The sequence below is a fragment of the Rhinoderma darwinii genome, chromosome 5 (genome assembly GCF_050947455.1).
Source record: "Rhinoderma darwinii isolate aRhiDar2 chromosome 5, aRhiDar2.hap1, whole genome shotgun sequence".
Classification (NCBI taxonomy): domain Eukaryota; kingdom Metazoa; phylum Chordata; class Amphibia; order Anura; family Rhinodermatidae; genus Rhinoderma; species Rhinoderma darwinii.
Window position 1 is genome coordinate 143,641,322 of NC_134691.1, and position 12,864 is coordinate 143,654,185.

The 12,864-nt window shown below is 42.0% G+C and overlaps 1 protein-coding gene across 1 annotated transcript in view; it reads left to right on the forward strand.

Moving 5' to 3' along the window:
- Positions 1–12,864, forward strand: part of NUP153 (nucleoporin 153) — an 80,281-nt gene that overhangs the window by 33,534 nt on the left and 33,883 nt on the right. Inside the window, exons 8-15 of the mRNA XM_075826602.1 lie at positions 1,958–2,011; positions 3,444–3,596; positions 4,652–4,698; positions 4,943–5,057; positions 5,191–5,322; positions 6,005–6,100; positions 9,698–9,782; positions 11,404–11,520. Coding sequence (XP_075682717.1) covers positions 1,958–2,011; positions 3,444–3,596; positions 4,652–4,698; positions 4,943–5,057; positions 5,191–5,322; positions 6,005–6,100; positions 9,698–9,782; positions 11,404–11,520 — 799 coding nt within the window. The remainder of the gene's footprint in view (positions 1–1,957; positions 2,012–3,443; positions 3,597–4,651; positions 4,699–4,942; positions 5,058–5,190; positions 5,323–6,004; positions 6,101–9,697; positions 9,783–11,403; positions 11,521–12,864) is intronic.

Genomic DNA, 12,864 nt, shown 5'->3' on the forward strand with positions numbered 1-12,864 from the left:
ATGTCTGCTGCGGAAAACTGCTGAGCAGGCCTCCTGGGATGATTGGCTCCCTGTGATTGGCTGCAGCGGCGGTCACATGGGATGAAACGTCATCCCACGAGGCCAGCCCTCTAACGTCATCCAGGCCGGCCTCCTGGGATGATGTTCCATCCCATGTGACCGCCGCTGGTCCCAGTTCAAACTGCATCTGCATCCTTCGTTCTCAATAGAGAGAAAGCGAAGCAGCACTCAAAATCAAATGGGTCTATTCATCCAACATCCAATACGACGTTTCATCTTCTCTATTAAGACATTTTCAATCCCTCATAGAGAAGGTGAAACGTCGTATTGGATGTTGGATGAATAAACCCATTTGATTTTGAATGCGGCTTCGCTTTCTCTCTATTGAAGTCTATCGTATAAAGAGAGGTTACTCCTTGGTCTGAAGCTTAGCACCGGCCTAGCTGGCGTAAAATCAGTGCTGCTCCGATTCTCTGTTCCTTGCATCCTTAGTCACTTATAGCACAGACCGGAGGAGACTGGTCCTCCACCACTCGTGGGAACGGGGATTAGTTATGTTATTATTTTTTATTAGGCACATATGGGGGCATTATACTGGGAATGGGAGGGGGGGCTGATATGGTAGCAGCTATGGGAGCATTTTACTGTATGGGGGAGCCTTATACTGTGGGGGAAGCTATGGGGGGCATTATACTGTAGGGGCATCCATGGGGACTGTTGGGCCAGGTGGCTGGGCATAGGCGTGGGCATGGGTCTGGTGGTATTTGGTAGGGGGGCCCCAAGCTGAGTTCTTGCACCAGGGCCTGTGAGCCTTTAGCTACACCCCTCCTGCGATTTGTTGTGGATTTTACCTCCCAACAACCGCAACAAATGAGCAGCGTTTACACAAATACAATTGACTTGCTGCGGAATAAAATTCTGCACCGCAGGTCAATTTCTGAGGATTTTTTTGCTCCGTATTTATGAAGTGTGGATTAGACTTTTTTTTTTTTTCTCATCCACTTTGCTGCTACTGTATTATACTGCGGATGTTCTGCAGCATAATACAGGTATTCTAATACAGGTATACTCCGTATTTATGCACTGTGTGAACTGACTAACCCCCAGACACCCACCCCGCCGGTTCCTGGAAAAATGTTCTTGCATCAAACTGTTCCTTGGTGCAAAAAAGGTTGGGGACCACTGAACTAAAGTGCTTGTGATCTTCTTAGACCTGTGTATCTAGTATAGAGTTGTCATTTGAATATTACCAGTTGGAATGCCATTTCTAGTAATCTACTCTTTGGGGGAATTAAAGGGATTTTCCAGGCTCTAAAATAATGGTTTACATGTCTTTTAAATCCCTGACTGGGCAACACATCTGCCAGTGTGGGAATCGTGAATAAGTCATTTATTGGAATCCATATCTGGCAGTGTTTTTATATAAGAAAAAAACCAAAACACTGGAAACCACATTTTCAAGGGAATTTGTCAGCAATTCTAAGAATAGAGGGAGGGCACTGCACCGTTACCTTTGTTTTGTCCCGAGAAAACAATGCTTTAATTTCCCCTGCACGGCGGTCGCAAGTGCCACTCTCTGCTCTAAATGACGGCTCTAGCGGCCAATCAGGAGACTTCTAAAACAGTCGCTCAAAGCAGAGCGGTGGGACTCTCAGCGTACAATGAGAAAAGCCAAGGAGCACTTGCACATCCTCAAGTTCCTCCTTAGTGACACTTGTGACCGTTGTGCCGGTGCTTTGGACATGGATTTCTCGGTCATGCATCTTGCATGACTGAGTCAAAAGGTAAGTTTAAAATGCATTCCCCCTCCCCTATATCGCTCGGTCAGCAGTTATGAGGTCTCAAAACAGATTCCCTTTTAAGTGTTACTTTGTAGTTGTGCAATGGTGTATTGTCAAAGGTACTACTTCGAATGCAATCCTAGAATAATAACTTGAAATATTTGTTTTCTGTGCAGACACCGGAAAAAAGTTTTGTTGATGTTGCAGATAGTTCATTTAAAAGGAAAAAGGTAAGACCGAAGGATGTTTTAAGGCGATTATTAGTATTATTGTTCGTATTATTATTAGTATTAATCTCTGGGTGTAAACCGAAAATGATGTGCCTAATCCCACTAAAAGCTTGCTGATCTGTGGTCCTGTAATACTGAGGACTTGCATTGTGCTTCAATGCTTTCCTGCTCCCCATTGGTGGCTGGGACTAAAATTGTCCCGTTCTAGGGATAAAAATGATCCAAACTGCCATACCCTGGTGATAAGTCTTTTTTAATGTGACATAATCGTGATTGTTTTGTGATAAAAATGCTTAAACGTTTAAGCTCATCTCCAGGCAAAAATGTAATTCTCCATATTTGTGCACAGTTGTGGGTTTGTCTAAGATTTTTGTCTTACCAGGTGTACACATGAATTACACAAAACATACAACAAGATTTTTTTTATTTTCTTCATTGAAAAATCTACATTTAGGTGGATAGTACATGCATTAAAGATGCCTATACATGTAATGATGATAAAACTTTTAACCATGATCTCTTTGGATATTGGTAAAATGATCGGATACATAAATTGTTCACTGGCTGGAAGAGACTGAATATTTGCTTTAAACTCCTTGTTATTGATTGATCACTATGATCTCAATGTTTTAACTAGTTCTCATATGACACAATGTAATGTTGATAAGGCAATGACATTTTCAACTATTGGAATTTCCCTCTGGAATAATCCGATTATCGCTGATACCCTGCAGTATGTGCCCCTGTAAACATTAATGTCCAAATGGTGGGAAAAAATCGCTCAGATTGTCGGATTAGGGTGCAAATTGACCGGTTTATAATCTTAAATTGAAATATCTTCGGTAATTATAAAAATCCATCTTTTACAAGTCACGGGTGAGGCTAGGTGCAGTCTAGGATCAAGTAGAAGAAAGATGGACAATAACTTGGCAGGAATCCTACTACTTGCTTCTGGAGTCTATCGTTGCAGCATTGATGATGACCTACAAATAAATGTTCGTTTTATGTCTAAATTGATCCCTCAAATGTTTCATGGTTTTAACATTTTTATTTTTATTTTTTTTACTACAATATTGTGTAGACACTTCTCTTATCAGCCACGTGGAAACCTTCATTTTGTATTCTAAGCCGTCTACAAGGCCATATTTGTTGCAGTACAGGGTTGTTTTGTTCTGTGTAACACATGTGGATGTTTTGCATGGCACTTAAGTTCTAGCTTGGACTTGCAGCTGTTGCTGAGAAAAATTGTCCATTCATGAGTGTTGGGATTTGAAAGGCAATACGCTTTGTGAATGCTTGACTGATGCCGAATGTGTCTGCCTATAAATTACAGGTTTAGTCTGTTATAAATTTTCCATCCGTTTTAAGATTTGAGTGGAGGGCAAAGTGTGTTGATGATCTCTGGCTAATAAATGGTCTTCGCACATCTTAGGTGGAAGCCTCTTACCCTCCAGTCAAGAAACTCGTGACACCAAGATCTGTTTCTGTCTCTACAAATGCGTCCTTGTACATCAAACCTTCGCTCACGCCATCATCTATAGCAAATGCGGGCACTCGCAGAATACAAGGAAGTGACAAGCACAAAGTGAGTGTTCCGTAGTTAACCATTATGTACCACTAGTACTCGGGTTTGCTGGAGGTCTGGTCGTCTTAGCAAGTTGTGGTCCTGCATTAAAAAGTAGTGAGGATTTTTTGGACATACAAATGTTTTTACTTTTTTTTTTCTTGTCACCTTGTTCTTGTGACTTTTTTTTTCTTCTCTCCTATCCTGGAAATGTTTGAAAATGCTTTTATTTTAATTTTTTGTAACATTGACTCCTTATTTAGACCTATAGAACCTCAAAAATGTTACTGAAATCTTTTTTTGAATAGGTTTTCATCTAGCAAGCTCCTTAGGATTCAATAGAGAGGTGACCCACATGCGCAAAGCACTTCTACATTGACGTCTATGGGAGTTACGAAAAAGCCCAAAAAGCAGAACTCTGTACTTTCAGTAACTGCCATTAACCTCAATGTAGAGGGCCGCCCACAATCACAGCCAACTATGTATTGGTTTCAAAGGGGATTGCGACCGCCGTGAATCGGCTAACATTGATCCCGGGATCCCCATACACTCTGGATATATAAAATGCTTGTTTGGTGTGAACAAAAAAAAAAACACTACACAAAATGTAGAATATTTAGTTTCATGTTATCGGTTTTACCAATATAATCCGAGCACAACAGAAGAACTAAGATAAATGTTCTTTCTAAAGTACAGTTGCCCTTTTTTCCTTCTGTAAGAGTATATTTTAAAATGTTTGTCTTTACTATAAGGAAAAACAATTTACATGGGGTAAAGACTAAAAGAAAAATCTTTTGTCCTAGAAAGTACCCCCCTCCACTGTCTTTGTGGTGCTCGTTCAGTTATTCTTTGTTTACCCTGCTGTCTTTTTGACAGAATAGTGCAGCTGGCATTTGTATCCTGCAGTTCATGACAAGTCCCTTGCTAACATTTTGCAGTTAGTCGTAGTCTAGCTCTGGCTGGTTTCTATAAGAGCTCGCATCGTAGGTGTTGCTTTTAAAATCCTTATTGTAAGTGTTACTTATTGAACCCGCTCGGATATGTTTGTAAGTCCGTTAAATATTTTTTCGTTACAGGAAGCCCCAAAAAGTCATGCGCCTGATGCACCACGACACACAGAGAGGTTGGTAAAAAAAATCATAATTTAGCCAATGTAATTAATTCAATGAGTTTCTGTTGAAATACGATGCTTATGCGTGTGCTTTTTAGACGTGTTATGGAATTTGTTATAACATCATCAAAGAAAAGATGGTAAACTTCTAGTCAATAATAGGACACCGTTACCCTTAATATATCCATTACTAGATTTCATTTTTTAATGTTACCTTGTATGTAGAGCTTGTAAAACTCCCCTTTCTATTCTACAGCTTTTCTTACCCCAAGTTCAGTACTCCTGCATCTAATGGCTTTCCTTCAGGAAGATGTGGAGGCAAAATGATGAGGGAGAAAGGTTCTCATTATACAACAAAGTCACCAGATGAGGTATCGTGTGGCTTTTTTTTTTCCTGCTTTTAAATAACATGGCGTAAATATTATTTATATGCACTTTTAGTTTTGTATTATCTTATCTCATTTAGAAGGCATCGGTACATTGATGATCATTTATTCCCTTTAGGAGGTGGAGGCTCCGGATTTGCCAGAGATCTCTTTACCAATAAGCACGACAGCGCTCCCAAAAATTTCCTTTGGTTTCCAGACTAAAACTACACCACCTCCTGCTGCTGTTGGTAAACCTGTTTTCAGCACAGTAAGTTTATTTCATTTAAGAAGCAAATAAAAACTTCAACTCAAGCTATATGTGAAAGAAAACTGATTCATTTCTGTACTAAAATCCTATACTCCACTCTAATATATGGACAGTGTCTGGTATTGTACCTCAGTCCCAATCACTTCAGTGGCACTGCAAGGACACGTGGACAAATTGGAGATTTAGCAAAGCAGCTGACCTCCTTCCAGATATTCTATGTGTCAGCCAGCCCCCGAAACGCAAAATAGTGTGGTGTGTTCCAAAGCTTTTTTTTTTTTTTTTTTAACTATATAAGTCTCCTATTTGTCTGCATCTCTTGGCAGCCCCCACCGCAGTGATTTTTCTCCTGTCTTGGCAAAATACACTACATACATTGCTACTACCTGGTGCTGAATGTATGGAACTTGATGATGTAACGAGGAGGATCAAGCTCCATCTGACCCAGACGAGAAAGCGGCTCTCTGATAACGTGAGGAGTCCGGCTTTGACTCATAGGGAAGCAAGGCAGGCTTCTATGACTACTAGGAAAGAAGGGTGGGTGGCTGCATACCGCTACTGTCTGGAGTTTTTATTTTATTTTTTTTCCTCCCGTTTTTAAAAGTGAACTACCTGGGAAATTTACTGAGAATATTGGTTGAAATCTGTTAAAGTCTGAGCTAAAATACTGATCTTTCCTTCTTAGGCAAAGGCCACCAACTCACCAAGCAATCCTGAGTTCACCTTTTCATCTCCCATTGTAAAATCAACTGAATCCAAAGCACAATCTCCTGGGTCATCTGTAAGTAGCAAGAACTGATCTCATGCATTTCAGAATCACTGACTTGGTATCTTTTATGCTGAGATGCTTTGCTTTGGATATATCCTGATACTGTATATATTGGCTACAGTACACACTGCAGAACTAGGTTTCTAAAATCGATCTGTTGAGAAAATTCTCTGTTTTGTGTGTGTGGTTGCACAAGTATTCAGTGCAATTAGTTTTGTGATTTTGGCCCCTGAAAGTAATGTATTGCAATTGGAAATTGTTAAATATCTGGAACGTTGTTTCGTGTGTTAGGTTGCCTGTTCATGTAGCAGTAGAGCACTGCACGACCAAGAACCACACACATGGTTTCACTGCAAATGACCACAGTTTTGGCTGCGTTGTTTGTATAGGTAAAATGCGTTAAAACCATGCAAGACATGCTTATTGTATTGGCTGCTGTGCAGTGTCCTAAACCTTCAGTTTGTGACTGTTCTGAACTATGGTCTTCCACACACAAGAACTGAAAATCAGAGTACAGGCTAAGTAGCTGGTTCTTGAAGCAGTGTCAATAGCAGGTCTCCTTTTTGCAAGCTCCTACCATGTTAGAGGTATTCCCAGAAGCGAAATTGCAGATAGGTGATATAACTATCGCTGGGACCACCACCGATCACCAGTACGAGGACCGGGGTCCCTTGTTCCTCCTCATTGCACCCCCCACAGCGAGGAAGATCTTGAATAAAGCAGAGGGCGGGAATGCACCCGTTCAATGTCTATGGGGCTGAAGTAAAGAGGCGAGCGCCATACTCAGTCAGTCCCATAGACTTGAATTAGGTCTGGGTGATTAATTTGATTAATTCATCATTTCAAGTTGGCACAATTCTGGATTTGCCCAGAATCGTGAAATCGTTACAGGCCCCGCCCCCACAGCAGGAGGGAAAAAAAAACTTTATTAACAAACCGACACGCTGCGCAGCGCATCTACTTTAATGAATGCCGACAATGAACGGCAGGAGTGAGAGGACTGGGGTTTGCTAACTGTGTGTAACTGAGTCCAGAGATTGTTTTATACGGAGTCCCGTTCTCCAGGGCAGCTTCTTTACACATTTAGTTCCTGCTGCATTTCAAGGATTAAGAAGCTATAGCCACCCTACTTAAGCCTCGAAATGCAGCAGGAACTAAATGGGTAAATGAAGTGGTTTTCGTTCTCTCCACTTATGATAACGCAGTAGCAGAGAGCAGTGTCAGTGAAGGAGCCTCAATGCTGGTGATATACAATGCTGCAGGGGTTCACTATTTCTGTGTAGTACTGCACAGTAATAACTTCTGTGGCAAGTCTCTTATATTTATGTCCAAAGAGCAGTCTTAAATCACATGCAGACTTTGGGGGTAATTTATCAACCTTTCTACACCAAAAAAGTCATAAAACAGCTTTTTGCTCTTTTTGTGCCACCCAAGACACTTTTGTAAAAAGGAGTGTGACTTCTGGGAAAGAGTGTGACCACTGCGGCCCAAGAAATGTATTCTAATTTACGCCATGCTAATTGTAACATAAGGACACGTTAAAGGGCCTATTACACAGGCCAATTTTATACGGTGCAACGAGCGCCGATCAACAAGACCGCTTGTTGATCGGCGCGTGTTTGCTCCTGTCACAAGGAGCTATGTATGGGGATGAGCGCTCCTTACTCCGATCGCTCGTCCCCATACATTATCATGTCGACAGATGTGCTACCAACAACGATCGTATATTTTTGTTTAAAAAAAAGTTAATATTCGCTGATCACTGCTGTCATCTGCTGATCGCTGCCCTATTTACACAGGGCAATTATAGTCAACGAGCGTTCTATGAACGCTTGTCTGCCCCATAATTGCCCACTGTAAAAGGGCCTTAAGTTTGTATGTCTGGATCTTTCCAGGCGTACACGCTAACCGTAGGAAAATTTTTTATGTGAATGGGACCTTATATGTGCCTCACTGCGGGGCGTGCAATGAGGAGGAACAGGGGGCTTTGGTCCTTGTCCTAGCGATCGGTGGGGCCCCCAATGATCAGACACTTATCACCTATCCTGTGGATAAATGTTGATTCTGGAAATATAAAAGTACAATCCTGAGTAAGTCCTCTGACATATAAAACCAGCTGGACAGCTTACCATCCGCTTCAGCACTGAGCACAGCGCTGGTATTCTTTTCCTGCTATAGCCGTTCATGTTCACTTGCTATTGGTCCTGTTCGTTTCTGTGACCTGTAAGAGTAAACTGTATAGTGGGTGGTTTTCAGCGCTTGTTCAATCTCCGTCATAGACCCGGAGGATGGGAAAGGCCCACTTGATATTTTACTTTTACAGGTCACCAAATGTAACCGGACCAATTGCAGGGTAACGCGGGCTGCTAGTAGGGATAGCTATTAGGTTGGTTTTATGTTACTGCGACAGGTAAAGTAAAAATAAAGTGATGGGTCACCATTGTTGACCCTATACTAGTATGTTAGGGAGCACGGTTTTACAAATATGAACCAATGTGATAATAGCTTGTAGGGCAGCGGGAAATTCTAATTCTACATTATTAACTTCCCAAGTGCCAGCCAGGGGACCAGACAGAAACTGATCTTGCTGCCATGACTGCCTAAGACCGCAGAAGCGAGCATATGTTGCAATCTCCCCCCTTTAACGCCTTAGTGACCAGTACGCCTTTGCACGGTGGTCACTAAGGGGCCTCAGGCTAGGCCACTGCCTTTTCATGGTGGCCCAGTCTAAGTCCTGCACGGGTGTCCCGTGCAGGCTGGAGCCGGGGCTCTGCTGTCTGACAGCTGGGCTCCTGCTCCAACACCCGCGATCGAAGTTTACTTTGATCGCGGCAGTTTAACCCGTTAAATGTCGCCGTCAATAGCGACCGCGGCATTTAACTTGTTTACAGAGGGAGTGAGCTCCCTCTGTCACCCATCGGCGTCCCGCAAATGCAATCGTGGGTCTCCGATGGGGTGTATTGGCAGCCGTGGGACATATGCCTAATAGGACGCCCCGAAGGCGGAAAAATGAAAAAGTTGTTGCTCTTTCAATGTGACTATAGAAAAACGAATAAAATAGCTTGGTCATTAGGGCCTAAAATAGGCTGGTCACTAAGGGGTTAACCAAGCTCCTTGATTAGGCTATGTTCACAGAATTTTTTGCAGGCGGAATTTCTGCCTCAAAATTCCGTTTGGAAGCCATTGGAAATACGCTTTCTCTGCCTCCTATTGAAGTCAATGGGAGGTCAGAGGCGTAAACGCCTGAAGATAGGGCATGTCCCTTCTTTCTCCCATTTTCTCCCTTCTTTCTCCCATGATCAAAAAGACGCCTCCGCCTCCCATTGAAATCAATGGGAGGCATTTTCTGGCTGTTTTGGACGAGTTTTGCAGCGCGGTTTCTGCGTCAAAAAACTCCATATGAATATAGCCTTAGTCTTCCATTGTTGTTCTGTCCCTACAATTAAAGGGGCCTGGCCCATTGACATGCCCCTTGGTCTGCCTCTTGTTTTGATTCATTACTCGGTTGCTGTTATTTTGACTCTGTCCACTTTGTTTATTTGAATTATTGTAGACTCTTCTAAAGCTACTATTTTGATCTTCATTATAATTTTTTTTTTTAATTCACAGGTTGGCTTTACATTTAGTGTACCGTCTATGAAGGTATCCTCATTCTCTTCCCAGACTAGTAAGATATCTGCTATGAGCAGTCCTGGTAAGTAGTTTTAGTAGATGCATCTGAATTACGGTCATGTATAGGCTGTAACTTGATAAGTGGCTTTATTGTACTGATATCTGGTCAGTTTACCTTCTCTCTATTAGACTTGATGCGCAGAGGCATACAGCAGTACAGAGGCTGCACTATGGGCCAGCAGTACAGACCAGTATTGAAATCGCCATGTGATTCTACATAAGGGATACATCACGCATTGGAGAATTCCACATTTTTCGTTTTTGCTCATGGAAGCCAATAGAACGCGGAGTTGTGTGTTTGGGTCCGTATAAGACACTGTGCATTAGCCCTTTAACCCCTTAAGGCCACGGCCAATTTTGGCCTTGAGGACAGAACCATTTTTTTTATATTTCCCTCTGCATCCCGACGCTCGTAACTTTTTTTTTTTTTTTTTTTTGTATGACGTAGTTGTTTGAGACTGCTTTTTGCAGGATGAATTGTACTTTTATGTAGGTACAATTTTTTTGTAGAAATACATTATCGTTTAATGTCTAGAAATTTTTATTTTGGCGAAAATGCAGAAAAGAGAAAAAACAGTTCCGCTGCAGTTTTAATTTTATTTATTTTTTTACACATCATAAATAATGTTATATGTTTGTTGTACAGGTTATTATGGTCGTGGCGATACCAAATATGTGTATTTCATGTTTTGGGACTTACATTTTAAAAAGTTTGTTCATTGTAAAAAAAAAAAAAAGTGTATTTGTGTGTTTATTTTTGAACATAAATTTTTTTTTTTTTTTTTAATCCCGAAGAGGGATTTTTTATGTTGATTATTTTTTAGCTGTAATGAACTGGCATATACCTATATGCCAGTACATTAGCCTGTGTGCTGATTGTACACAGGCAGTTGTTAGGGCATACTGAGGTATGCCCTAAGGAAGTATGGTCAGACAGCCCTGGGGTCCTTCAATTGACACTGGGCTGTCTGGCCATACAAGTTATGGGCCTTGATCACGTCATTGGGATTTTCTGTGACGCGATCAAAGGGCTGTCCCCCCTTCTCTTATTTACTTTGAATGCTGCGATTTGATCATGGCATTTAAGGGGTTAACGGAGGAGAGAAGAGGTTTCTCTTCTCTCTGCCGATAGAGCGGTGCTTTGGCTGTGTATTACAGCCGTTGCCCCGCTCCTGATCGCGATCGGACATGTCTGTTAGACGGGACGAGAATGCTCGTCCTAATGCGCGAAGCACCCGCTGCTCAGGACGAGCATTCTTGTCCTGTGTCGGCAACTAGTTAAGCGGTTTATGTAAATAAAGTTTAATTACTGAAAACATGAACCATTATGTAACTTTCTAATGTACTCTGTTCCGTACCATTTTCAAGAAAGCGTATTTGTTTGCGGTTACTGAATGAAAACACGCCTGGTTACATTGAGGCTGCCGCTGCTCGCCAGTGTTTACCTAGTCCTGCTCTCAGACTTGATACAACTGCATCTATTTCTCAGCTAAGCAATGCTTTGTTGGCACCTGCTGGCTTATTTTTAGGGCATCTAAAGGTGCCTGAAGTTAACGGAGTCTGTACTGGTGATTATTTGCCCTCCCCTATTCGAAGATTTAATAACTGATTAGTTAACGTTTTTCTTTTTCCCCCAAATTAAGCTCCTGTTGCTATTAGTAGCAGCAATGTAAAGAAGACAGAAGAGGAATACAGTGGATTCTGTAAACCTGCAAAAACTTTAAAAGAGGGAAGTGTGCTTGATATTCTGAAAAGCCCAGGTGAGAAATGACAATGAGACTAGCCGTCATGCAACGTCAAGTTAATGCAGCGACGTTGCGGTCTTCACTGGCCTACGTTAAATGTATACGCCGGGAAAGGCTCCCGATGTGTATGTCAAACATGGGCTGTAATGGTTGCCTTAAGGGTATGTTCACACGAGGGCGTCCGTTACGGCTGAAATTACAGGGATGTTTCAGCCTGAAAACATCCCCGTAATTTCAGCCGTACCGGCATGTGCAGGCGCTTGAACGGCGCGTCAATTACGGCCGTAATTAGCGCTGCTATTCATTGGAGTCAATGAATAACGGCTCCAATTACGGCCAAAGAAGTGACAGGTCACTTCTTTGACGCGGGCGTCTATTTACGCGCCGTCTTTTGACAGCGACGCGTAAATATACGCCTCGTGTGAACAGACAAACGTCTGCCCATTGCTTTCAATGGGCAGATGTTTGTCAGCGCTATTGAGGCGCTATTTTCGGACGTAATTCGGGACAAAAACGCCCGAATTACGTCCGTAAATAGGCCGTGTGAACATACCCTAACAATGGCATCCGTCAACTTAGAGTTTAATGGTATACGTTAAAGATAAATATCGTGCGGATACATTAGTCTATAGGCAACTACATTAGGCATCTTTTTAACGTATAGGTCACCAATAGACTATAATAGTATCTGTTTTTAATGTATACGTCGTGAAAGGCTTTTTGAAACTCCAATGACGTATGTGTTAAACATATACATATGTCATACAGAGGCATACGCCAACCATAGGCTCCTATGTGGTATATATGGGTTTTTTTGCGGGAACCCTCGGGATGGAAAGGTGTATTCCATCTTCAAAAACAAAGGTATACCAGCCAAAAGCAGACCAAAAGAGCACTCTTTTTGGCCTTCATCATGCTAATGGAGCCTTATGAACACGTTTAGCATGTACGTCGGGAGAGCCAAAACGTAAGCGAAAATGTGGTGTGCACAGGGCCTAAAACTGTCGCATGCTGGATTTGGGGGAGAGATAGGGCCACTGTGTTACTATGGTGCACAGATATTGATGTCACCCCCCCCCCCCCCCCCCCAAAGTCAGGTCAACAAACAAAAGCTTCTGTTTGCGAGCCTGTACTGTATGTGTAGGTAAGATGCTCCTTCTATATCGCAAACAAAGCTTTATTGTGGGCTGAAGACTTTTATTCACTGGTGTATAATTGAATTAACAGGCTCTCCAGAATTCTTCTTTTGCAATGTACTTTCTGGTGCTGTGTATAACTTACATTTTCTCTTTATCTTGGTTGATTACAAGAACATTTCCTAGTAGTAGTTTACAATCTTACAATTTTCTTTCTTTTACT